This window comes from Centroberyx affinis, unplaced genomic scaffold, assembly GCF_046629955.1.
Source record: "Centroberyx affinis isolate AG114_WGS23_722 - 3 ecotype Tasmania unplaced genomic scaffold, CSIRO-AGI_Caff_v1 ptg004541l_1, whole genome shotgun sequence".
In the NCBI taxonomy this organism is placed as follows: Eukaryota; Metazoa; Chordata; class Actinopteri; order Beryciformes; family Berycidae; genus Centroberyx; species Centroberyx affinis.
Window position 1 is genome coordinate 107859 of NW_027282177.1, and position 27473 is coordinate 135331.

Below are 27473 nucleotides of genomic sequence, written 5' to 3' on the forward strand. Positions count from 1 at the left end.
ACTGTGCAGAATTATGTTTATTTCTGAGCTACAAATCTTTCTAGCGACGGCATTGGCTTGTTAGAATGTAAATAAAAAGTGTAAATAATACAAAGTGTAAATAATATAATTTGGATGGAGAGCTTGTGAAATTGTGATGGTCAAGCGTAGGGCTGAACGATTTTGAAAAAATATCTAATTGCGATTATTTTGACTGATATTGCAATTGCGATATGATTAGAGGGAACGATAATTTTTACATCATTATTCTCGTTTTCATTGAAAAACGTATTCAAATGATTCTGGTGTGATTTTTGCGGGGGATCTGTACCAAACAAAGATGTTTTCTTAAGTCTGTAGAATATGATGTGTAGGCCAGGACATCTCTGCAGCATGACAATGTTTCATTTAAAATGCTATTTTGACACATTTCACCTTTAACAAATATTGCGTCTCCAGCGATTTGAAAATTGCAGTAGGCCATATTGCGATTTCGATAAAATTTAGATTAATTGTTCAGCCCTGGTCAAGCGTCTCATTTGTGATTACTACAGCAGAATAAAATGAAGCTAACATCGCGATTCATTTTTCTGCCCCACGATAACGTATTGTCACATTTTTGTATCATCCTTAATGAACACATATGGAATCTGTGGTTTTTAGGGCTGAACTCCTCCTGAACTTGGTCAGCCGGTTGGCCAAAATTCTGCAAATACAAAATACAATACAATACAATACAAAAACACATTCTTGTTAATGATTCAGATATGAGGAATCCAAATGAATTCTCAGAGTCCGCCCGTTCCCACACCAGCACACTGTTCTGTTTTTGGCAATGATGATCGCACCATGAAACTTTGATAGAGGTCCACACCCTCTTTGTTCTTCTCCAGAGACATTTTTAGGCACCAGGTAAAACAAAGCACTGTGTTGTTTGAGTGGGATCCACTGCTTGCGTCCTGGAGGTGTCGAGGACATGTCATCGCAGCTGTTGGAATAACCTCATCATGTGGAACTCTTGCCAGAACCTGGTTCATTTTTCATGTTTTATTGTCCTCCTCTATCGATCCCTGGTCAGCATTGTCGGGAATGCTCACAAAACAATTAGAGCGTTAACGGATCGCTGTTTAGTCTCACACACACACACACACACACACACACACACAAACACCACAACCTCTAAATCCTTGCAAAGTCTAGATACCAGTTGTCCAGTTACTTTATGAAATTATCGTTTTAATTAATTGTGAAATATGGAGATGTTTTCAGACGTAGGGTGTTTTCTTACATTCACATTTCATCTAGAAATGAATCATAGGGATTAGGAAAAGCATTACATGAACAATTGTTTTTAGCTTGCATTTCAGATGTTGACAATCTGAATTAATAATTGACTAAAATGCTTATATCGAATTGAATATTTCCTCAGGCAGATTGAAACATGGTACAGAACTATGGTACAGAAGTTCTAGAACTACTAAATTTCAGCTTATATCTTGACCATAGCATTGCAAGTGGCTCTATCCTCTCTCGGTGATTGATATACCACAGAAAAAGTGATCCACCCAGTGATAACCACCATCGCTGAACAGATGAAGAAAAGAGCGCCACCTACAGGAACCTAAACTGCATCGTCAGAAACTCCAAGGAGAAAGATGTCCTGGAAGTACTGGACACACCGTTTGATTGACAGGCGATCTCTGGGAAGAGCAGTGCAGAATCACCACAGCAACGAGCGCTGACCACCCGAAGATGGAGACAAAACAAAAACAAAAACAAAACGAGGAGCTCGTGGTTTTAATGATGCCAAAACAAAACTTTCAAAATGGAGTGTGGGAGCTGAATCTCTGCGGTGCGGCCTTAACCTACAGACGGGAATCCTCTTATCACATCCTTGAATTGATACGGCAATATGCTCAAGAACTTGAACTTCACTCCACAAACGAAAAGTGAGGTAACTGTGAAAAGGAAGGGGGGGGGGGCAGACAACCCTCTGACCCATTTTGAGCACACACACACACACACACACACACACACACACACACACAAAAGACAGTGTTTAACCTTATAGGAGCCGGTAATGTGGCTCACAGGTTAAACATTAGCCGGTTGTAAGTCGGCATGCCCTTGAAGCCTTGAAGACTGTATCAGTCCTCTTGCTTCTCATTAGCCTGTGGGTCAATATTTGATGTTCATCAGACCTTAATCTAACAGAGTATTTATATCCTTGAAGAGGAGTGTGTTAATCTATGTATTAATAGCCTATATGCTTAAAGAGTAACTAAACCCAAAACCCAAATCTGTGGTGAAGCCTGACATCTACTGGTCAAAAGTAGGGTACTGCACTGGCCATCTGCTATTGGCTGCTCTTTGGTGCCAGGTGATGTCACCACCTGTTGTACTCTATAGAGGTGACCTGGCACCAAAGATCAGCCAATAGCAGATGGCCAGTTCAGTACCCTGCTTTTCACCATTAAATGCCAGGTAGGAAAGAGTAAACAGTGCTATGGCAATATTAGCTCATTGATCAGTCTTTTTCCCCTTCTGTCTTTCTCCAGATGAATGGCCACTCGCTGCCCAGCAAAGCATTCATTCACATTTGAATTAGATAAGAGATTTTATGTGTGTGTGTGTGTGTGTGTGTGTGTGTGTGTGTGTGTGTGCACGCATTTGATTAGTCGGTGTTCAAACATCTCGTAGTTGTTCAGCGGCGTTTGTGTTGTTTGACACACAAAGTAAAAGCCGGGGTTGCTGGAATGTCTTTGAATTTGGAGAGGTGTGTTCCAGACAGGGAAAGTCAAGGAATTGGAGATGATTAGACCAGTGGTTCTCAACGTGGGGTCCGGGGACCACCAGGGGTCCTTGAGGGGGTTTCAGTTACAAGAAGTTAACACAATTAGAGAATGTAGTAGAATGACTGTTTTGATCATAGTTTCACTGTTATCCTCTACCTACAATACAGATAGTCATGGAATTCTGGACAAAAATCATAACTAACAATAAAAATATTCTCAGATTTGGGTCCGAGAGACAAGATCTCATCAAATGGGGGTCCGTGGCCTTGATGTGTACTACATTTGGGGTCCAAAAGGTGGAGAATCACTGCATTAGATGGAAAATCAGACTGCAACTCAATGCATGCACTGGCCCAACATAATAATAGACACTCATTGTAGACTGCGGTTAATAAATGATGGCGAAACCTAGCAGTCCGACAGAAAAAAGAAACCGCATCTCTCTCTCTCTCCTCATCGTCCCCTCTCATCTTGGAGTTCTTTTCATCTTCCGATGCCGACGCTCCCTCTTTCTGGCTCGGAGACAGTCGCTTTCCTTCTTAGCAGCTGAGCGATTCATCTGTTTCTTTTCCTTTTTGGATTTTCCCTTGATGTCGTTTGAGTTTCTGTAGCCGGCGCAGTCTCGGTGGCTATCACCGCTCATGCACACTATCCAGTTCTTCTTCTATTTCTTCCACACAAATCGGACTTTCTGTGATTTTTCCCACGAAAAACCTACCTGACGCCGGGTGTTTAGAACAGCAAATGTAAAAGCTTTCATGAACTGGGTGTAGGTTGAATCAGTATTGCGTAATTCGAGAAATGTGTACTTCACCAAACCAGGAAGGCAGAACATTTTAGGTGATGATAGTGATCTGATTTACATATGGAAAGTCATGGAATGTTAAATCGGGTCTATGGTGAGAGCCCAGAGAAGTAGAGCTCTCAAACGGTAACCTTGCTCTCCTTTATCAACAGTCTTTGGAGGCTTGAAGCCAGATTAATAGAGTCAAGGCCACAAGTACATGGAGCTTAAGTAGTCTCTCTCCCTCTCTCTCTCTCTCTCTCTCTCTCTCTCTCTCTCTCTCTCTCTCAGTCTCTCTCTCTGCCCCGTGTGTGTTTTTGTTCTCAGCTTATGGAAGAGAGCAGGGCGTGCAAGAAAGCAGCCAATAGCCAAGCAACCTGGCCCCCTGACCTTGTGTAAGAGGGCCTCTCTCTCACTCTCACTCTCTCTCTCCCTCTCCCTCCCTCCCTCTCTCTCTCTCTCTCTCTCTCTCTCTCTCTGGCATGACTGTTTATCAAAAGAAAAATTGCAAAAGCACAAAATGTATATTTTCAAAAACAAAACCAACAGTTTGTACATTCAAACCATATTGAGATGATAAAGTACCTGATTTGAAAACAGCCACTACACACTAGTGCATAATCATAAATATTTACAATAACATGAAATGGTTAAAAAATTGAGAAAATGAAGTTATACAAATCATTCAGAAGCCAGCAAGGGCATATCAGACCCGTAGACCGGTAGCCTGTGTGTGTGTATCTGTGTGAGGATGTGTGTTCCTCTGTCCCCGCCAGTGCCCTATTTCCCTCTCACCTTTTGCCCTCTCTCTCTCTCTCTCTCTCTCTCTCTCTCTCTCTCTCTCTCTCTCTCTCTCTCTCTCTCTCTCTCTCTGTCTCTCCCCTAGTGAAGGCTAGACTTAGGTTGCTGCGTAGTCTATAATTTAATTCACTAGAAATTGTCCCAATTAGTGAATGTATGAACAGTGACCACTGTAATGCTAGGTTTCACTCTCACTCTCCACATAGCAACAACTAATATCTTCCCATATGAATCCCTAGGACAAAATCTGATCAAACTGTGACGTGGAGTCTAATGTGGGTGTATGCTAAAGTGTTAGCATGGAGCCTGCTATCACTCAATATAGTGTATGCTAAAGTGCTAGAATGGAGCTAAAATATTAGCATGGATCTACCAGGGACACATGGATGATTTTGGTGTCTATGTTCTCATCAGTTAACGGGGAAGTTGGGGTGAACAGGGTGATCTACCAAAAGCTTAGTGTACTCCTTGAAGCTTGTCTTGCAGCTCAACTCTTTAATATGAATAGCTTTTATTAACAGTATTTCTCCTGTTGTAACTGACAAACTTACCAGTGAATGTACATGAAGTGAGACTCTGAGGCATTCATTTGCAAGTCCTGCTTTAATGTTTATGTTTCTGGCTCTAATTGGTTATGAAGTTGATTGATCACACGCTTTCATTCGTTCATTCATTCATCAATCCTTTATTCACGCAGTCTGGGATAAGGTATCTTCTTTTGTAGGACATCTCAACGTGTCTCCATCCAGACGCCTGACCGTGTTTGTTTTCCTCCCAACAGAGAAAGCGGCCCTGCTCTCTCCAGATGACGAGGTGCAGAAGAGCGACATCTCCTCCAGTAGCCAGGGGCTGGTGGAGAAAGAAGCTCTGGGGCCCATGCTGCTAGAGGTAACACACACACACACACACACACACCAGACATTTGATAGGTGCTTTCATAAGGTATCCGCCAGTCCTTCGAAAGTCTGAATCTGAGGCTTTAAAAACAATTGAAAAGTGTTAAATACAGCTAGTAAAGGACACAGAACAGGGTTAATAGTACAATATGCATCCTATCCTCTTTACTAAACACAGGTGGACTTCATGTCCCTTACAATTTGCTGGTGTCCTTGTATTATAGTGCCCAGTTATAGTTTAAGAACTTAAATTAGTGACATTCAATCATAAATATGTTGGTTTTGCATCTTAGTTTCTGTTTTTAAAGGTTTTTAAAAAAGGTCTGATATGGTCTTTGTCTTTAGGCTTTGAAACCTGCTTTTGTAGAAGTAAAACAAAACAGAATAAGTGCATGTGTTATGTAATATGTGTGTATAAATCTACCAATCAACTCAACTCCAATTAAACTCCAATCGCCTCCTCTCCTCGTCTTCTCTCACTCCTCCCTCCCCCCCCTTCGTTCTTCCTCCCTCCGCCGACTCGCCCAGGCCCTGGATGGGTTCTTCTTCGTCGTCAACCGGGAGGGTCGCATCGTCTTCGTGTCGGAGAACGTCACCGGCTACCTGGGCTACGGCCAGGAGGAGCTGATGACCTCCAGCGTCTACAGCATCCTGCACGTCGGCGACCACAACGAGTTCGTGCGCAACCTGCTGCCCAAGAGCCTGGGTGAGCGAGACGGTGTGAGGAGAGTATCTCCTAGTCTGAGTGAACGGGTATGCATGTGTTAGGGTTCAACCGGTATGGGCTTTGGAAGACTGATGCCGGTTTTGGCAGCAGAATCAGTGTACAGTCTTTAAATACAGGCATGCCCAAGGTGTTTCTATGAAGCAAGCCGGGTCATAGTTCTTAGCCGCGGCCTTGGTGAGGAGATTGTGATGGAGGATGGAGCGGGGGAGGGGCAGAGCGGGTCACATGAGGACGGAATATTCTAGAAAGCAGGAGGTTTAGCCGTGTTTTTATTTGCTGTCAGTCCTCTTAATCCACTGACAGGTTAATGCTGTCGAGGGCTCCACAGCTCTCGGTTTCTCGTCGGGGGACAGAACAGGAATCCTACTGTCATGGAAAACCTAATAAAGATATGGAATTTTGAATTTGAGGCTCGCTCAGGTTAAGCACATGCCAAAAGTTTGGGAACGGTCATGAAAAGTTGTTCATAAAATGTTTTTCTGGGGCCGGTTGCACAAAACACCTGAAGTTTTCTCCTTAAGTATGACACTTAAGGCTTAATTTCTCCTTAGCTGAGGGACTTACGGGTCCCTCAGCTAAGGACTTAGGGTTTCCTTAGTTAAGGAAAAACGTTAAGGCATTTACTGCATTGAAAGAGATTTTACAGCGGTAAAATTCTACAGTTTCCATGGAGACCGTTTGTTTGCTTGCACTTGCGCCTGTGATACCTGTTATCGCCTCACCTGTTATCGTCTCACAGTTGGCCTATAGATAGTAAAATAATGACAGAAGAAAAGAAGACAAGAACACCAAATTGGTCAGAGGAGGAAAAGATTATACTTCTGGAGGAATACAATAAAATAAATCACATACCTAAAAGTACATTTGATCCGCAAATAACAGCAAACAGAAAACAACGAATGTGGGAGGAAATTGCAACCAAAATTAATTCAAGAAGTCTGAAGAGGTCCAAAAAAAATACGACAACTTCTTCATTTATGGCCATAAACTCGGCCATGTTGCGGTTAAGATAGAGTCAGAGGTGCCTTACGTTTTTTTCCTTACTTTGGTTGCCATGGTCTTTTGTGCAACGGTTTCACTAACTTTAAGGGACTCCTTAAGTACAAGATACAAGTACAAAATAAGGAGAAAACCTTAAATACTTAGGTGAACATTTTAAGGAAACCTTAAGGAGAAGACTTATGGGTGTTTTGTGCAACCGATTTTATTTTAAGGAAACCTTAACTCGGACTTTAAGGAAAATCTTAACTTACGGTGTTTTGTGCAACCGGCCCCTGGGCTTCCCGTTTTGTCATACCTGCTTCACAAAGACGCAGAACTTTCAAGGTTCTTGTGAGAATCTATGGGGTTACATGGGAAAAGGAGTAAAATGACATGATAAGCCCCGGCGAGATCTATCGCAGCAAATTTCTTAGACCATTGCGTAAGAAATACTGGAAACAAAGAGGGGTCTCACACCAAGAAGATTAACAGAAACAGTTGTGCCAAGCGATTGAACAGCTCAAGGACTAACGCTAAAGCCAAATCACCTTCTCCTACACAACTCAAATTATTTTTAGATTTGAGGGATGCAGTGCTACTCTTGAGGAGGTTCCACACCCTTCAGTACATCTTAATGGGATTTTGAGGGTATCGGACAAACCGCTTGAGAATTGTAGAGCTCAGTGTGGAACATCTGTGTTGCTTAGAATGGATGATATTTGCATTCAGCTCCTGGGGTTTTAAAGAAAAAAATGAATCGTCATCCTTCCATTTTTGTCTCAGACTCCCTCTATAAACTAAACCAGTGATTCTCAACCTTTTTCATATCCCCTAATTTAGTCCACATTAGGGCCATGGACCCCCATTTGATGAAATTTTGTCTCTCAGACCCAAATCTGAGAATATTTTTATTGTTAGATATGATTTTGTCCAGAATTCCCATCTGTATTGAGGGATAACAGTGAAACTAATCATTCTTCTACATTCTCTTAATTGAGTTCACTTCTTGTAAATGAAATTATGCTGAAGTTTAACAATTCATTCAACTTTCCGGGGACCCCCTGGAACCCCCTCAAGGACCCCCTGGTGGTCCCCGGACCCCACGTTGAGAACCACTGAACTAAACAACCCACCGACCAAATGAAATGCCAAAAATGTGCAAAAATGCAGAAAATCAAACCACTGGCAAATCATCATATCGCATCTTTACATCGACATAACATAAATAAATCGCGACCACATTCGTTTTAAGGCATTTGAATGACCGTAAACACTCTTGACATTTTACGGCTGTTGTTTCTCTTTATGTAAATCAACGCTCAACCCCCGCGTGTTTCTCTTGTCTCCGTCCAGTAAACGGCGTGCCGTGGCCGCAGGAGTCCGGCCGGAGGAGCAGCCACACCTTCAACTGCCGCATGCTGAAGAGGCCGCCGGACGAGGTGGACTCCGAAAACCTGGAGGCCCGGCAGCAGTACGAGATCATGCAGTGCTTCACCGTGTCCCAGCCGCGGGCCTTGCAGGAGGAGGGAGATGGTACGCACATAGTCAACAGATTCCATTCTCTACACTATGTACACTGATGACTGTCACGGCAACTATGAGATTTTGTAGACTCCTTTATCCACGTAAATGTCACTAAAACAAAGGACATGATCATTGACTTCAGAGAGTCACCAGCTAGTCCCAGTCTGACTGTGATCATAAGCAAAGGCATTGAGTTGGTGTCCTTTGCCGATCACATCTCTGCCTGTTCCAGTCATTTCCACTCGTTTTCTATGAAATGTTCCATAAAGCGCTGCAGGGATTTAGTAGTGCCTGAGTTGTGAAAGCCATGTATGGAGCCTTCTCACAAGACTCCTGACCTCTGACACTATTCTGTCATATGTTGTATTAAGCATGTTTGCGCGGTTTAATTTTTCATCTTTAACCCCCGTAACACGGCTCGGCAAGAACCATAAGCCAAAGAAACCCGCCAACCGCAACCACTGTAAACGGATGGTTTAAGTAGGCATCATCCATACAATGCTTTAACCATCTCCTTGGTTCTGAATCCATCCACTTTATCCAGTGATCAAACAGCTGAGGGGCTATGGCCTGTGATGTGACTAAGTTCTTTAATTGTCTGTCAGTTATTGTTCTGTAATTGACTGTCTTTTAATCATGGCCACACTATGGGCTCGTGCATGACACTTAAAGCAGTATTCCACTTAGTTTTAACATGGGGGTTATGGCACTTGACCACCATGAAAACCAGAATATAAACTAATCACCAAGATCAGATGCAGCTGGACGAGTTTGTAGCATTAGGATTTTTACTTCCTATTCATTTGAATGAGGCCACGGAAAAAACTGAAAACTGATATTGACCACGTTGGTGAACAGATTCAACAACAGATCCTGTTAGTCTTGTTTGGTTTAGGTTTTGATCATCCCATACGACTTTTTCGAAAATTCCGCACATGACCCTTCCTGGAGCTACGTCAACAAAATGGTCCCACAAATGGAAAATTTGCCCAGTGCAGAGGAAATTTGTCGGTTTAATGTTTCAATGTTAAGTATTTTTTGCAATAGATATAGGTACCACAAAGGTTAACTTATTGATAGCATGTGAAACATCATAAAGAAAAAATGTTTTTTTCAGTTTATCTTATCCATAAGGTACTTTGGGTGAAGTGTGTCTTAGTGAAAATTCCTGCAAGTCACTTATTTATATTCACTCTTTTTTCCAGCATACATGTATGCTATGCCAAGAATGAATAAACTGTTAGAAAATGGACATTCCATGGTTTTCTATATGTAGGCATTGTTTGAGGCAGATTGACGTGGTATTACATTTCTAGGCATTTGTCATCTTTCAGAAAAAAGCTCAAGGTTTCGCCACAAAACAGAAATATCTGCATCAGGCTTGGCTGATGATGGTTAAATGATGGTTTTAAAGGTCCCATATGGTGTAAAACAGGATTCCCCTTGCCTCTCTGATTATAAAGGAGTTGGATGGTCTATCTAAACATGGTGAAAGTATCAAAACGCATGGTCGCCAACTAAATCCACACAATCCATATTAGAAAAGCGAGCCTCTAAACGAGCCGTTTGGACTTCCATAACTTTGTGGCGTCACAAAGGTTCGCTCATTATCATTTTTGTAAGAAATAATAGACTAACAAAGTGTTTTTTTCAAAGTGGTTGAGTGGTTGTCATTGTTTATTACCAGAGAGTTTTCCCTACCTGTAGCCGCCGGGCCGCGCCGTCTCACGTTTCACTCTCGAAACGGTTAGCCAATCGGAACAGAGGGGTCGTTAATATTAATGAGCCTTAAAGACACAGCGACAGAAACAGCCTGTTCTTGGTAAGGCTCAGAGAGATGCTGGAAAATGAACATGTGAAAATGGATTGAGAGTGTTTTTGGTTCATGACACCACACACACAGCTTTGAATGGACCTCAAGACATAAAATAAAACACTGGAAAGTGGAGAATATGAGACCTTTAAAATATTTTTAAGCATTGCCAAAATAGATTGTTGTTAACTCGTGGCATTTTCCCACTGAAGATTTCTAATAAATGGTCCACTTGCTTATAGGCTCTGGTTTAGTGTGATGTTCCATGCAAAAGCTAAATATTTTAGGCTGAATGATATTCTGTTTGTGTAGAATGCATTGATTATATTGGTCAAATACTTAATACTTAATTTGGACCAATTGACACACTGACCAAATTCTTGCAGGACATATTTTAGTGAGTCACTGGTGCAATGACCTGGATCAAATCTTATGGTGTAGTTCATGGGTTGCAGATTTACAAGGCTGTTGAGCACTGTTACTCATTTTGATAAGAGCTGACCTAGTGGATTGTGGCACACTCGTACAACACATTTTGTACTGCCATAGCTGTCACTATCAGCAAACAGCATGTAATAAATACAACTCTGAATCACTGCTGCAGCACAGCTAATGTGCTCCGTACTGACTCCTAATGATCAGAGTAACAACTACTACCAGCTTTACTACTGTTACTTTATCCATTGTCATTGTGCTTGTTGCCTTCGTCACTTGTGTTCTCTTTTTGTTCTTTTTTTTTTTAAAGACCTGCAGAGCTGCCTGATCTGTATTGCCTGCCGGATGCCGCGCCCCCAGCCACTGCCTGTCAGCACCGAGTCCTTCATCACCAAGCAGGACCCCACAGGTAACACACACACACACACAGGTATGATACTCAGGGTTCCCGCTGGTCATTGAATCCCTGTAATGTCAGGGAATTTTGAGAGGTGTATTCCAGACAGGGAAAGTCAGGGGAACTGATCAATTCTGTTCTGGAATATCAAGGATTTTTTACAAATGGGTTGCTTGACAGGAATATAGCAGGAATGTATTGTTCAACTTGTTTGACACATTTATTGTGTTAGCTGGTGGTTTTCAGCTGTTTTTCTCCACAGCAACCCAACTGGAATAGAAACCAAACATTTTTGACAAACCAAGAAAGGAAGAACATTTTTAGATCATGGAAGCGCTCCAACTTAGTTAGCGAAAGTCATGGAATTTTACATCGGGGGCCACAGTAGGAACCCTCAATGAGTGTAAGCTACTGCGAGTGCTGTAATCTGTGTAGACTGATCTCTCTGTGTGTGTGTGTGTGTGTGTGTGCATGTATGCGGTCCTCCCCTCCAGGGAAGATCATCTCCATAGAAACCAGTGCCCTGCGAGCGACGGGCCGGCCTGGCTGGGAGGACCTGGTCAGGAAGTGCATCTACGCTTTCTTCCAGCCGCAGGGCAAAGAGCCCTCCCACGCCAAGAAGCTGCTGCATGAGGGTAAGAAGCCACAGCCGGGGGGGGGGGGGGGGGGGGGCACTCCGATCCCAAACCGTATCGACCCGGTTGAATTCAATATTGAATTTCAGAAACGTCTCGGCTCCGGATGCCGGATATGTGCAGTGTGGAATAGTTTAAAGAAGAAGGGTTAGGGTTAGGGTTAGTCATAGTTCAACTGCTGAAACCATGGCAACAGCGTTGAACAGTCCACCATGTCTTCAACTGGATCCCAGTCCACCTAAACTGGTTTACAAACTGGTGCCAGGAGCCAGATATGGAACTATGTCACTTATAGAGCCAACGGACACCCAACTGACATCCAGACACCTGTGCAAAAGTTGTTTAAAAGTGTTTCTTGTACACCAGTGATTCTCAACCTTTTTCATACCAAGGACTGCAAATTCATTCCACATTAGGGCCACGGACCCCCATTTGATGAGATTTTGTCTCTCGGACCCAAATCTGAGACTATTTTTATTGTTAGATATGATTTTGTCCAGAATTCCATGACTATCTGTATTGTAGGTAGAGAGATAACAGTGAAACTATGATCATTCTTCTACATCCTCTAATTGTGTTAACTTCTTGTAAATTAAATAATGGTGAAGTTTAACAATTCATCCATATTCTGGGGACCCCCTGGAACCTCCTCAAGGACCCCTGGCAGTCCCCGGACCTCACGTTGAGAACCACTGTTGTACACTATGTCAGATTTATGTAAAATGGCACCACTGCAGACGCAAAGAGGAATGGTGAATCTAAATCAAAACAAACAAAACCTGTCTCCAACCCCCCCTTTCCAAATAAGGCTGCATACTCGCTACAAACTCCCTAATGGGGAAGTAAAGACCTGCATTATTCCAGCTTTAAGGTACGTTTTGGAAGGAAAGGAAGACAAGCAGGCAGGAGATGAGACAGAAGACAGTCTAAGTCTTGTGTTTATCTCTTTGTTCTGTGTTTGTGTGTGTGCATTCCCACCAGTGATGACCCACGGCACCGCTATCAGCCCTCTGTACCGGTTCACGTTAAGCGACGGCACCCCCCTCAGCGCTCAGACCCGCTGCAAGTTCTGCTGCCCCCCCAACCCCGACGTACAGCCCTTCATCATGGGCATTCACACTATTGACAGGTACTGGACACACATGCAGCTCTGTGTCTAACAGGTTGTTCTTATGGCTGCATGACATGTGGAAATCAATCAGTTTTTTATCCAAACAGTTATTACATGTTGTGCTTGATGAAAAAGGTTTTACTTGAGGCAGCATAGGCTACGCCTCCGGTCCAATATATTAAACTGTTTCTAATCAGATAGGCTGTGGATTTCCTGAAATGAGGTTCCATTTTCCCCAAACTATAAACACAAAACCAACAACAAGCACTGATATGTACAAATCTCAAACTTCTATGACAAAATTAAACACTCTCCTCAAAAACATCTTCCATCTAAATCAAACCTTGGCTTCAGATGGCACGCAAAAGCCATCAAGTGCACAGACACTACTGAATACCCATTACACACTGGTGAGATCAATTCAAAACACTAACTCTAAAAACCTGTTACTGCAATGAATATGCTTATGCTCCATATGCTTTTTCAGAACAACCTCTATATATTTTGAACTTTGCAACATCATGCTACTGTAATCATAATCAAGGCAGGGTGACATCATGCTGAGCGGAAAACGCTATTTGAAAAATTATTTAGAAAAATGGCGGCGGAAGAACTCATACAATAATTATGAATAATTTTGCATTATTACTTGAATAAAGCTAATCATAAAGCGTGCCATTCTCTTTTTAAATGAAATGTCAATACTAGCAAAGTTTCATTAAAATGTAAATTGCCATTTTACATATAACATTTCCATTTTAATTATGCCTGCAATATGCTTCCATATAGGGCTGGGCGATAATTCAATATTGTCGTTTATCATCTGTCAGTGGAATCATATTGTGATGATATGAAGATTTTTAATATCGTGACACACATTTCTGCTGTCTAAATTGATTATGACAAGCAAATTTTACTTAAAAACTCTGATAAAATGAGATATGGTAGGAATATTATTTGAATATTTCTGTTTCGTTTGACATCACACCTAACATTACCATTCGGTTCAATGAGATGAACATCAATTTGATTATTTAACGTGATTTTGCATACATGAACCATATCGTGATATATATTGATATTGAGAAAAATCCTTATGATTATCATGATATTGATTTCAACCATATCACCCAGCCCTACTTCCATACAGAGACTAAAGTCATTTTGATAATCTTCTTTAAACTTGATCATCTTCTTTAAACATTTCCCGTACATAAGACAGTGGCAGTTGTTCCAGGCGTAAGGGTTTGTTTACATAGTGTAGTGTCACAGTGTTGAATTTGCATTTTTCTCTTCCTCCTCTCCTCTCTCCCAGGGAACACAACACTGCTAGCTCTCAGGAAAACACTAACCCCAGCCTTCCACTGACCCTGGGCAGCCCGGCCCAAGCCCCCTCCCGCTCCCCGGCCCTCCCTCCCGGCAGCGACTCGACCCAGGCCCCGGGCCTCCCCGCCTCGGGCCCCCACCCCAACAACAGCAACGGCTCCCCCCACGGACACGGCCCGGCCGCGCCCACGGGCTACCTGACGCCCAGTCGGACGTGTCCCCAGCAGGTCAACAGCCCCTCCCCTTTGAGCAGCCCCCTCACAGCCGCCCCTACCTCCTTTATGTCACCCAGACTGCCGCGGGCCAGTCCTGGGCTAGGGGGAAGCCCGCGGGTCCCAGGGAACCCCTTCTCTCCCTCCACGCCAGGCCTCCACTCCCCATCAGGGGCTCTAAGCAGCGGGGGCAGCCTCAGCAGGCAGCAGTCTGGCGGGGATGGGAGTAGCGGTGGCGGCGGCGGCGGCGGGTCAGCTGGGACCTTCTCCCTGTCTTCCCCTCTCCCTCAGAGACAAGCCAGTACGCCCACGAGCTCGTCGGCTCGGCCTTCCCCGGCAAAACCCCCGGAAGGAGTAGGAGGCGGCGAAGGAAGGGGCGAGGACTCGGTCAAAGCTCCCCTTCCTTCTCCCTCGCATCCGGGCAACCCCCGACTCAGCCAGCTCCTGGACAGCAACGGGGCCGGAGTCGAATCCATCAACAACAACAACAACAGCAACCACTGCACCTCATCGCCTCACCCCAACCCCCCTCCGGCCCCCCAGTGCCCCGCCTCCCACAGCACCCTGACGGAACGACACAAGATCCTGCACCGGCTGCTCCAGGACAGCAGCCCCAACGACGCCTCCGCCGCCACTGAAGAAGGAATGAACAGCAAGGAAGTCGAGATCAAGAAGGAGCCGCCCGCCAGTCCGGCGACGGCCTCGGCACCTCCCAAGTCCAGCTCCAGAGAACCCCAGGACCACCAGTTGCTCCGCTTCCTCCTGGACACAGATGAGAAGGTGACCATTAAATACGGCTTTTACATTCTGTTTTATTTCTCTGTTGTGGATAAGAGGGTGATGGTATTAGATCATCATTCAATGTGAGTCAGCTATGTGTTTGTGACCTTAGATACATGGTTCCCACTGGTCATGGAATTTCTGGAATGTCATGGAATTTTGCGAGAAGTATTCCAAGATCTTATCCTAAATTTGATAGGGAATTGTCTTGGGAGGTCTGGGAATATCAGGAAATTTTACAAATGGGTCACTTTACAGGAATGTATTTTACAAATAGTTTTAACATATTATGGTTTTTGTTATGGTTTTTTAGTGAAAACCAGACTGTTCACCCCTTTAGAGAAACGATTTAACAAACTAGAAAGGAATACAATTTTTAGGTCATGGAATTGCTCTGAATTAGTTCTGGAAAATCGTGGAAAAAGTCATGGAATTTTACATTAGGGGCACAGGAGGAACCCTGTAGATAGATTTTCAAGTCTTGTTACCTCTTCCCACCCCAACATGTTAAATGATTTTATCTTGGTCAACTGGGCTAGTCATACATCTTAGTCTTAGCAGCCTTTCGAGGTGCACTCTGTTTGAAAGCTCATTTGTTTTTGAAGGACCTGGGGGACCTGCCACCTCCATCCGCTCTCAGCCTGCAGACGGTCAGGGTGAAGGTGGAGAAGAGGGTCAGCGGGGAGGGAGCGCCCTGTCCCGGGGCCGCCATCGCATCCAAACCTGCAGGGGTTTCCGGCGCCTCGGCTTGCCTCAGCCCCAAGTCCAGCCCCGTCGGAGAGAACCGCAGAGACAGCCGCAAGGACAGCCGAGACTCCACGGTACATTTGTTGTCAATGTCATTGTGATCTGGGTCACGGCTGCACAAACTAGGGCCAAAACTTGACCGACCACAAAAGAGTTGGCCTTGCACAGGGTTCTTGTGTTAAGAATTTAAAAAATCCTCCACTAAACTATTATCCTCTTTGATAAGAGCTGTCAATGATAGCTGAGAAGCAATGGTGCTGCTCCATGTGTCAGTTCTGGCCAACCTATACCTGTGTATCAAGACTTACCCAGTGGTATGTTGGGGTTGATGGTAGGGCTTTGATGGTGTAGAGCAGTGGTTCTCAGCCATGTGCCATTTAGGCCCAAGAATTTACCAACCAGAGATGGTGTACTAATCGGTGAAAGCAGCGTGTGTAGTGATTGGTTCCAGTGAAAACCAGAGGTGATCGTCAGATCCAAGAACACCAAGTCCTTTCTGGAAAACGTTCTTCCTAAATTGTCTTGGATTAAACAAACTTCTCAAGAACTGACTGAAGAACTGGACTGAAGAACTGAACTGGACTGAAGAACAGACATCATCTTCACCATTTGAGATGGACTGAAGAACAGAGAACATCTTCACCATTTGAGATGGACTGAAGAACAGAGAACATCTTGACAGTTCGACATGTGCTTTAGGTCATGCAGTCACAGCTCTTTGAACTGGCTCTGTACTATTGACACTGTTTGCAGTGCTATAGTCTTTTGCAGACTTTTGGGCCTTGATGGCACATGATTGAGAGTTACTGGTATAGAGGTTCTCTTACCGATTCACCAGCCCAAAAGAGGAAGGTATAAGCTATAGAGTATGGGGAACATGAACACACAAACGAAAAATGAAATGTGGTGCTGTGTAATGGATTTCATTGGTAACATTTTGATGTGATATACAAACAGTATACACCAATACAATACCCTGTTACACCAATACAATACCCAGTTTTTAGAATTTATAGATATACCCAATACTTCATTGTTAAGTAGGTCATCCAAGGACCAATCCAAGCACCCACCAAAATCACCAATGAGCCAATATCAGCATTGGTGCATACCTAATTGTAATTTGTTTGAATTTTAATCCAGAATTCTCTTTTCATTTGAAGATATTGAAATAGAATTGACTCAACAGCAGCAGGCTGCTTCCTGGCTCTCATTGTCAATGTCAAGGTTTTCTTGTTGGGTTAACACTAAGGAGAACACATGACACCCACTCCATGCATGGTATGCGACTGTTGCTTTCCTATCTACACAAGCAGAGAGTGTCAGAAAGAATACTTCCATTTGCCTCTATTTAGCTTCGCTCCTGTATTGGCAGTGGCCTGACAGCCGTTGTAAATCCTCTTGAATGTTGATTCTCTTGGACTTTGTGTCCACTGTAGGCTCAGCTAGCTGCAGCCTTTGATGTCCACTAGCCTTTGACCTTGTGTCTCTCCCCATCTCTCTGTCACTGATTCTCTGTCCCCCCCCCCCCTCCCACCCACTACGCTTTCATTCTTTTTTCCTCTTCCTCTCTCTCGGTCACATCATTCATCCTTCTATCCCCTCTGTTTCACCGCCTCCCTCTCTATCCCCTTGTTTCTATTTTCTCTCCCTTTCCCGACCTCAGTTTTCCGGTGGCCCCGCTGACCTGGACCCTCTCAACCAGCTGCTGCCCGGCCTCAGGGGCCCGGCCGGGGCCAAGCAGGGCGGCGAGGACTCCGCAACCCCTGGAGCGGGCCCCCAGCTCCAGTCTCCGGCCCCGCAGGCCCAACCCCACGCTCAGCTCCAGTCGCCCATACCTCAGCTCCAGTCGCCCCTGTCGCAGCCCCAGTCCCTTCCCCAGTTGCATTCCCCGTCGGCCCAGCTCCACTCCCCCTCCCCGCAGCTCAAACTGCAGTCGCCCACTCAGCCCCAGCCCGGCGAGGCCAACACTCCCCGCAGCGTGACTGTGAAGAGAGAGCCTCCCGGCACTCCTAACAGAGGTACTGGGGTTGGGGGGGGGGGGGGGGGGGGGTCCATTCAGAGGAGGGAAGTGTTTAGCTGGACCGCACACCAACACCATAGCAGGGTGTCTGCCCCTGTTTAGTACACTCACTCAGCCTCACAACAGGGACAGTTGGTGTCTCTATTGGGATTTGAGCAACAATGGTTTTTGAAGCCCAGTACAGATATTTCTGGATCGAAGCTACCGATATCTTGTGCCAATATTCAATATCTTATTTGACCATTTCCATGCATAAAATAGTATTTTCTGCTAGAATTTGAATGCACTTAAAGCCTCTAAAACAGTATTTAGACCACTAAAACCCTCCATTGAAACCCAGCATAATAATTATAATGATTATAATAACAACAACAATATTAATAATATATTCTGAATACCTTTGGGCTTCCTATAGAGTCTATGGGAATCATCATTCATCATCATTATCATCATATTATCATCAATATTGTCTATGGCATAGACAATATTGATGATAATATGATGATAATAATAATATTAATCAATTCTACAATAAATATGGAATCAATCAAACTGCATTGTATCGTTTATATCAGAGATGGAAGTCACTGCCTGGACCATATCCCATTTTTAAAAAATGGCCAGTATCGGCCTGATATATCGGCCTAACCCTAACCCTGCCATTATGAATATCATATATGCATGTCTGCCTCAGTGTTTTTTCGTAATCTTGCTCATGTGTTGTGTATGTCTGTGTGTGTCCCAGGGCTCAGTGACGGTGGCCCCCCCTCCGGCTGCAGCCTCCAGAGTCAGTCGCCCTTTGATTTCTGCAGCCCCCCCACTCCAAGCCAGACCCAGGCTCAGGGACAGGGAGACGCCTTCCAGACCCCCAAAGACGGCGGCAGCCCCTTCCCAGAGGCAGAAGTGATCAACCCGTTCACTTCAAGCACTGGTATGGAAGAAGTAGCTAAATAATTTTTCGACATGCGTTCATATTTTTTTTTAGAGCCGAAGTCTGGCTGTTTTCAACCTGGACCTTACCTTTTCATCTTTTTCCAAAATACTGATTAATTCTGACCAAAACCTCATCAGTTGCTTCACGATAGAGCTACTCCAATCCAGCGAATTGCTCACTTGAGACGTGTGTTGTAATTCCGTTTCAGGCCTAGCCAAGATGGAGGTGGCAGACTCCCAGTTTCAGCCTCTCGCTCTGTCTGACACCCTGTCCTTTGATGGAGGTCTGGGAACCCCGATTCAAGCTCCCCTGGCTTCACCACAAGAGTAAATATCACTGCACTCTCTTTGTATTTCTGGGTAGCTTTCTTTAGTTTAACTTCCGCTTTGCAGTTTGGAGGTGGGGATGAGAAAAGAGCTCCACTGAGTAACAAAGTTGATTCAAGCCCTGTGTGTGTGTGTGTGTGAGCAGGCAGTGTGTGCCCTGTCCGCTGGACGAGATGCTGTGCCCCCCTACCACCCCCGAGGGTCGCAACGACGAGAAGGCTCTGCTGGAGCAGCTCGTCTCCTTCCTCAGCGGGACGGATGAGAGCGAGCTGGCTGAGCTGGACAAGGCCCTCGGCATTGACAAGCTGGTACAGGTGAGTGTGTGTGATGAAGATTAGGAAAGCGAGGAATGTAATGTAAGTTGGACAGAGCCGTGGCACCTAGGGAAAAAAAAAAAGGTGAGAAAGAAGAGGATGATTTGTGTGTAATGGGATGAATGCAGTTCTTAAAGGTGCTACATGTAGCATTTTAACAAAAATAAATCATTGCCACATAAAATTTGAGACATTAGTATTACTGTAAACAAACAGACCATTGGTAGCCTCTAATGGCCTCTACACTGCATTTTACACTGTCACGGGGTCAGATTTGGCAGGAAATCTGCTGGATTGCTTTACAGTACAAAGGCAGATTGCTGCACAGAACAGGAAGCGTTTACTTAGTGTTTACTTGTTTACTTTATTCCATTTCCACTATTCTACCTGCATAGTTTCAACTTCATGTTAGCTTACCTCATCGTAATGCATATTTGCTGTTATCAAGGCCTGTTATCGGCTCTTATCCTTCTTGTTCTTCAAAGATAAATAGGGCGATCTTCCATACTTGTTCCCCTCTCTCCAGGGCGGCTGCTTCGACCCTCTTCCCCAACGCTTCCCCTCCCAGCCGCCCACCGCCACCCCGATCTCCATGGACCCCAAACTTCCCGGCTACCCCTCTCAATTCACCGCGGCCCCGCAAGCCCAGTTCCCCCCCGAGTTGGCCACGGTGGGGCCGCAGGGGCTGGGCTTCGGAGCGCCGCGGGGGGCTTTCCCCGGCGGGACCATTGGCATGGGGCTGAGGCCGGGCATGACCAGACCGCAGGGGATGGGCACTCAGCTCCGGCTGCCGCCCAACCAGCTGCGGCTGCAGCTGCAGCAGAGGCTGCAGGGCCCACAGCAGGTGAGGACAGGGTGGTGAGCTTGTGGGTTGAGTGGGTTGTCGACCTGGTTGGTACAGGGCGAGGTTGCTCCTGATTCTAGTGGCAGTTTTTCCCCTCTAAAGCTGGAATTTGTTGAAGTTGAAAAATTTTACAGATAAGATACTAGGTCTGTACACAATTCCTGCTGGGCCCAAATGTGCTTAATGCATACAGTTAGGGCTGCAACTAACGATTATTTTCATTGTCGATTAATCAGTCGATTATTTTCTCGATAAAATGTCAGAAAATGGTGAAAAATGTGGATCAGTGTTTCCCAAAGCCCAAGATGACGTCCTCAAATGTCTTGTTTTGTCCACAACCCAAAGATATTCAGTTTACTGTCATAGAGGAGGAAAGAAACCAGAAAATATTCACATTTGAGAAGCTGGAATCAGAGAATTTTGACTTATTTTTCTTAAAAAATTACTCAAACCGATTAATCGATAATCAAAATAGTTGCAGCTCTACATACAGTGTAAATTACTGTGGAAAGAGGCATCTGTTCAGTCACCTCATTGGGTTTAGTTTATTCCCACGATTCAGCTCATGAACCTTAACACAACAGCAGCATGATGTTAAGACACAAGAGAGAGACAGGAACACCTGCGAGTTATTTCATTTTCACACCCTCTGACAGATCACACATACACACTTTTCTCTCATCGTTGTAGCTTTCTCATATACATATATACATATATATATGCTATGGCATTTTTAAGCCGAAGCAGCTGCCTAAAAAAGGCTTAAAACTCCAGTCTGCGAGATGTATCCCTCTCTCCCCAGCACAACTCCACCTATGTACAGTATTTCACGCTGTATTTCATCTCTGCTCCACTCACCCGCTCATCACTAGTCTCTAATTCATCCCCCTTGCTATCGCTCCCCTCTTCTCTCTTCATCCCTCCCATCCTTTTTTTCGCCCCTGCCAGCGATCCGACTCGCTTCCCCATATCTTTTTTTATCGACCTTTCTCTTCCCCGTTCTCTTCCCTCTTTTTTTTTTTCCAATCTCTCCCGATGTCTTCCTCTTCCTCTTTCTATTATCCTCCTCTGCCTTCATCCCTCATACAACCCGTCTAATCCCCACGCTTCTCTTCTCTTCTTTCTTTTCTCTTTTCTCTTTTCACCGTCTCCCTCTCTGTCTCAGCTCCAGAGCAGGCTGGCAGCCATGAGTCAGTTTCCTGGAGGAGCCCAGCATGTTAACATGGGGATTCGTCAGGGGGTGCAGCAGCCTCAGATGCCCTCTCAAGTGAGTCACAGTGGCAGCAAATACTACCCCCCCCACCACCACCACCACCACCACCTCTCACCTCCCACCGCTGTCTCTCTACAGTAGAGCTGGAAAGACTACCAAAACATCCTACTCAAATAGATACCGTTTGCTGAAATGTAACTTTAGTTGTAGTAAAATTACCGGTGCAAAAATGAAAAGTAGCTCCTTGTTACATATGATCTTTCCTATGCAATGCGAAAACGAGAGGATGGAGTTCAAATGAGGTTCTGTTAAAAGTGAAAATAAAAACATGACACAATAAAGCGCATTAACAAAGTGTGAAATGTGAAAACTGTCTTAACGAGGCAAAAAAAAATATTTAACGATGGAAAAAAAAATTCCCAGGTATACAGCAACATAAGAACAATCAGAGCAATGGTGACAAGAAAAAGAAAAATGTACATCAATTTGTTTTTTTTTATGAATTAATATAGCGAAAATTCACTTTGATGATTTTTTTTTTTTTTTTATGTTTCCCTATTTTTTCTAGACATTCTTTTTGGGCTCTAGTGAAGTGTTATGGTCTCTAATTCAGTGGTTTTCAACTTGGGGTCCGGGGACCACCAGTGGTCCTTGAGGGCATTTCAGGGGGTCCCCAGCAAATTGATGAATTGTTAAACTTCATTATTTTGTCTTTTTAGAATGACTGTTTTGATCATAGTTTTGCTGTTATCTCTCTACCGACAGTAGGATAGTCATGGAATTCTATACAAAATCATATCTGACAATAAAAAATATTCTCAGATTTGGGTCCGAGAGACAAGATCTCATCAAATGGGGGTCCGTGGCCCTAATGTGGAATAAATTAGGGTCCTTGATATGAAAAAGATTGAGAACCACTGCTCTAATTCATAGTTAAATTTCCAGAGTTTTGCTTTCAGTCCAACAGTAGCTGGACGTTATGAAACTACATTACAGTGTGATAAAAATCATATTCTACAAATCATGTTTGAGCAGTCATCTACTTAGTAAAAGTAAGTAAAAGTTCTGCTACTGTGAAAATGTAACTATAAATCTTCACATCCTGGCTGTGAATTTTCACACAACTCCCACAATGCGTATTCAGAAAGGACTATATGACTATATGTCATTACCATGAAGGCACTGTGGAACTGTAAGTGATATGTTTTCCCTGTTTCTTTTACCTACTTATCTTACCTCTATACTGTCCTTTGTTCAATCCCTTTCTCCACCCCTCCTTCATCATCCTCTCACTCCTTCCCTCTGGATCCCATACTATCTCCTCCCCATCTAAATGCCACAGTTCTTTACCTTTTACCTTCATCCCTGCATGTATGATGGGATGGGATGTGTGTGGATTCTTAAAAAGTCTTCAATTAAATTAGCAAAATATATAGCCCTAAAAAGTATTAAATTGTAATGTCTTAGAGTAACCTGTAATGCAGGTTGATTTTGAATTCATTTTCATAGAGATGAAACTATGAAAGTTATATTGACAGATTCTTTACATTCTGTGACATTTAGTGGAGGCACAGTTGGAAAGTATAGCATACAAAATCAGACAAATGCTATTGAATTGTCATATGTCAAACATCCTGACCCTAAACTTTGAATGTCCTGGTGTCTTTTCTCTTATACTGCTCAGTCATATTTTCAGAACTTTCCTTAGCTGTGTTCAATTGGAAATAGAGTCTGAAAGAGAGTCTGTTTGTTTTCTTGTGGATGTTAAATTGGTCTTGAATCCAGCTCCAGGTAGCACTGAAAGTCTTAAATTTGCCTTTCTGAAACCTGCAGATCCCCTGTACCAGCAAGCACTGTAAATGCAAAACATGAGTAATGTGGTGTGTATTGGTTATGTAGCATGTTTGTTAGAGAGCGAGTCCTTTGTAACCCGTTGTTTCCCTCTCAGCAGCCTCCGCTGAATGCCCAGATGCTGGCCCAGCGTCAGAGGGAGCTCTACAGCTTCCAGCACCGCCAGCGCCAGCTCCTCCAGCAGAAGGTCATGCTGATGAGACAGGGCATGGCGGGCGGGCCGACCGGGGCCGCGGCGCCCCTGGGAGCCGCCAGGGTCCCGAAGGGCGCCCCCACGACGCCCCAGCCGCAGCAACAGCAGCAGTTCAACTTCCCGCCGGGCTACAGCCCGATGGCGGGAAACCCCCCTACCTCACCCAGCCACTTCAGCCCCATGTCAGGGGGCCCCCTGGACACCAAGCTGCCGGGACGGGTTCCCCTGGCCAACCAGGCGCTGGTAGGGGGCCTGCAGGGCCAGTTTAGCGGCACCGTGAACTCTTCGTTGCAGCAGGGGCTGTTTCAGCAGTTTGGAGGATCTGGTGAGTCCAAGGACAACATGCTTCACAGTCATTTGATGTAAGATTAAAGTCATGATCTGCATCATTTTCATATAAATACATGTCCATTCTGCCGACATAGTGTAAGAAAATAGTAATTCTTCCCTAGTTATTGAAAGCTTTTATATTTGCTGTTGGGTAAGTCTTTCCTGGGAAAAATGATACATTTTATATTTCCGGTTTGTTTAGATGGCAATGGCATCGAGCAAGTTTTTATGGGTTGCACAGACGTGCAACTCAAAAAACACACCTTTGCCCCCTAGTGGTCAAATATAGTAGTAGATTCTCTTGCAGAGAGACCCAATTGAATGGGGCCGTATGGAGAATTTGCATAAAAGTGTGTCCTGTAAATCAGTGATTCTCAACCTTTTTCATATCAAGGACCTTAATTTTGTCCACATTTGAGCCACAGACCCCCGTTTGATGAGATTTCGTCTCTCGGACCCAAATCTGAGAATATTTTTGTAGTTAGATATGATTTTGTCCAGAATTCCATGACTATCTGTATTGTGGGTAGAGAGATAACAGCGAAACTATGATCAAAACTGTCTTCAGACATTCTCTAATTGTGTTAACTTCAGGTAAATGAAATAATGCCATTTAACAATGTTTAAGAATTCATCAATTTGCTGGGGACCCCTTGGAACCCCTGGTGGACCTCATGAATAATTAATCTACGTCTCACGTCAATCGTCGACTTGACTTCCAGCAGTGGTGTTTTGCTGAGTGTGGAAGCATCGAAGACTCCTCCAGTGCTACTTTGCTAACTTTTTTCTGTTCCTCCCGTCAAAGGTATAGTCCAGCAAGACCCCTCTTTCCCTCCTGAGCTCAGCCCCACCAGCCCATTGTTGTCACCTCAAAGCTCCACCTCCCAGAGTCCTCTGCTTCAGCAAGCCCCGCCTCCTGGCTACCAGTCACCAGACATGAAGAGCTGGCAACAGACGGGCATGGGCAGCAACAGGTGAGGTGGGGGGTACAAAACGAGGAGGGAAATCTGGCCTTAGTGTCATAGATAGGTCTTAAGTGGTAGGATCCAAATGATGATATCAAGTTGATATTGGTTTTGCAAGGATTCAAGCAATATCTATATTTAATAGGCATGGAAATCCTTTGAGAGGTGTATTCCAGTCAGGAAATTTGATTAATTCTCTGTGGAAGTCAGGGAATTTTCCAAATGAATCACTTTATAGGAATATAGAAGAATGTATTTTCCAGCTTTCACACATTCTGCATTAGATGGTGGAAGCGTTCCGACTTAGTAATGGAAAGCCATGGAAAAGTCGTGGAATTTTACAACTGGGCCGTAGTGGGAATCCTTTATCTACGACTATGTGTGAGTTGTATGACATGCTCTCACCTGACCACAGTGCAATGTCCCGTTTCCCTGTGCCACAGCCTGTTCAGCCAGTCAGGACAGGGTGCGGGGCAGGCCTTCGGCCAGCAGGGGGTTTACAACAACATGAGCATCACCGTCTCCATGGCCGGGGGGTCCGGGGCCGTCGGCTCGTTACCTCCCATGGGGCAGCCCGTCGGCATGAGCAACAGTAACCTCAGCAACGTCAGTTCAATGTGCAGTGACCAGCAGGTTAGTGGCTTTTCGGATCGTTTATCCATTCGATCACGCATCCAAATCCATCCACCAACTGATTCTGTGGTGTAAGGAGTTAGTGTCCATCATCATGTAGCGTCCATGTCATAGTGTCCATGATCATTCACAGCAGCTGTGTAAAGGAACTCACCAATTATATAAAAAAGCATAATGCAACATTTACCTTTGCAGTCACCTGCAGTATGTTTCATAATCTGTCTGTTTTTGACATTTGATTTGTGTTTGTGTCCTGCCTGAACACAATGTTTCATTAATTAGATGTCTTAATTTTTTTACCATGTAATGACATGTTTTTAAAATTTTGTTTAATTTTCATTATGAAATTACATGGTATTGGCATATTATTTACATTCAGGGATAGTTAGTTGAGGAATTAGAAAGTAAGGCAAATGCAAAGTCTCGTTTCCCCAAAAGATGATTGGCACCAGCAGTAGAGTCGGTTTTATTTACTTGCTTACTTTACTTTGACTTCCAGTTGATCACAGTAAGTTTGACCCACATGCATGACCACTCTTAATGCACTAATACAGTGTTAACAATGTGACAAACATGTTGGTCATCATGTCCCTAAACATTTCCTGGTGTTCTTTTTTAGAATTTAGATTTAGATTTTTATTTTGAACATGTTAAAAAAGTAAAAAAAATAAGTGAGAAAAACAAAACAAAAATAACCAATAAAATTAAAAGCAAACATATACAGCAAACTCTCAATAAACATAAATATTTCATGTCCGAAAAGGAGTAGGAAGAAGTGAATACTTATCAAGTCCTACCTCCTTATTCTGTTCATTTATAGTTTTCTGAACTGTCATTAGCTGTGCTCAGTCAGAAATAGGCTTTACTTGGTCTTGCATTCAATTCCAGGTAGCATTGAAATAGGCTTAGAAAGTCTTAAACTTGGCTTTCTAAAACCTGCAGATACCCCGTCTCAAATGTAGATCTAACTACACTACAAAGCCTATCTTCATAGCAAGCAGCACGAGCATTCAGACAACCAAGCCCTGAAATATCCAATGCCCCCCCCCCCTCCCCTCCTCGGTTCTTGCATCACCGTCAACTCCCGTCCTGTCGCAGGTGCAGCAGGTCCAGGTGTTTGCAGACGTCCAGTGCACGGTGAACCTGGTTGGCGGCGACTCCTACCTGAACCAGGCCTCCATGGGGGGCGGCGGCGCCTCCCAGAAGGGCCCCGGCCCCCAGGGCCCCCAGAACAACCAGGCCCAGCAGAAGAGCCTCCTCCAGCAGCTGCTCACCGAGTGACGCGCAAAAACCCCCCCCCAGCCACCCTCCTCCACCGCCCCCCTCTCCTCCTTCCTTCTACTTCTTGCTTCTGCTCCTCCTCCTCCTCCTCCTCCTCCGCGGAGGCCGGCCGCACCAGACCCATCGCTCTCTCTCTCTCTCTCTCTCTCTCTCTCTCTCTCTCTCTCTCTCTCTCTCTCTCTCTCCCTCTCTCTCTCTCTCTCTGTCGTCACCTTTTTGGGATTCGGTTGGACGGACGTTCGAGAGGCCTGGCTGTCAGCGGTGTTATACAGCCTAACTACTTCTATGAAGGGAGGGAGGTGGAGGTGGAGGGTGGGGAGGGGGGTGGGGGGTGGGGGCTTGGGTTGGTTTTAACTCCCCCCCCCCCCCCCTCCCCGATACCTTTTAGGAGAGACTTGGAGTCAGAAGCAGCAGCAGTGTATCGGAACCTGCCTGTCTGTCTAATCTGTCTGACAACCTGTCTGTCTGCCTCAGCCTATTGAAGGCAGTGTTGTCTCGCTGCTCATTCCTCGGTGACCTACTTTTTTTTTTTTTTTTTTTTTTTTCTGCTTCCTGACCTGAGAGAAAGAAGAAAAAAAAACAAACAAAAAAAAAAAACAAAGAACCAACAACAAGCCGCGACA

General features: G+C 44.5%; 1 protein-coding gene across 1 annotated transcript in view; it reads left to right on the forward strand.

Annotated features, from left to right (window-relative positions):
* Positions 1-26850, forward strand: part of ncoa1 (nuclear receptor coactivator 1) — a 56871-nt gene extending 30021 nt beyond the window's left edge. The window contains exons 4-21 of the mRNA XM_071544347.1: positions 5141-5247; positions 5784-5961; positions 8317-8496; positions 11046-11144; positions 11627-11767; positions 12749-12896; positions 14194-15196; positions 15802-16017; positions 17610-17964; positions 18712-18897; positions 19109-19226; positions 19372-19540; positions 20067-20384; positions 21550-21651; positions 23546-23966; positions 24777-24945; positions 25380-25569; positions 26668-26850. Of these exons, the coding sequence (XP_071400448.1) occupies positions 5141-5247; positions 5784-5961; positions 8317-8496; positions 11046-11144; positions 11627-11767; positions 12749-12896; positions 14194-15196; positions 15802-16017; positions 17610-17964; positions 18712-18897; positions 19109-19226; positions 19372-19540; positions 20067-20384; positions 21550-21651; positions 23546-23966; positions 24777-24945; positions 25380-25569; positions 26668-26850 (4283 nt within the window). The remainder of the gene's footprint in view (positions 1-5140; positions 5248-5783; positions 5962-8316; positions 8497-11045; positions 11145-11626; positions 11768-12748; positions 12897-14193; positions 15197-15801; positions 16018-17609; positions 17965-18711; positions 18898-19108; positions 19227-19371; positions 19541-20066; positions 20385-21549; positions 21652-23545; positions 23967-24776; positions 24946-25379; positions 25570-26667) is intronic.
* The last annotated feature ends 623 nt before the right edge of the window (positions 26851-27473 follow it).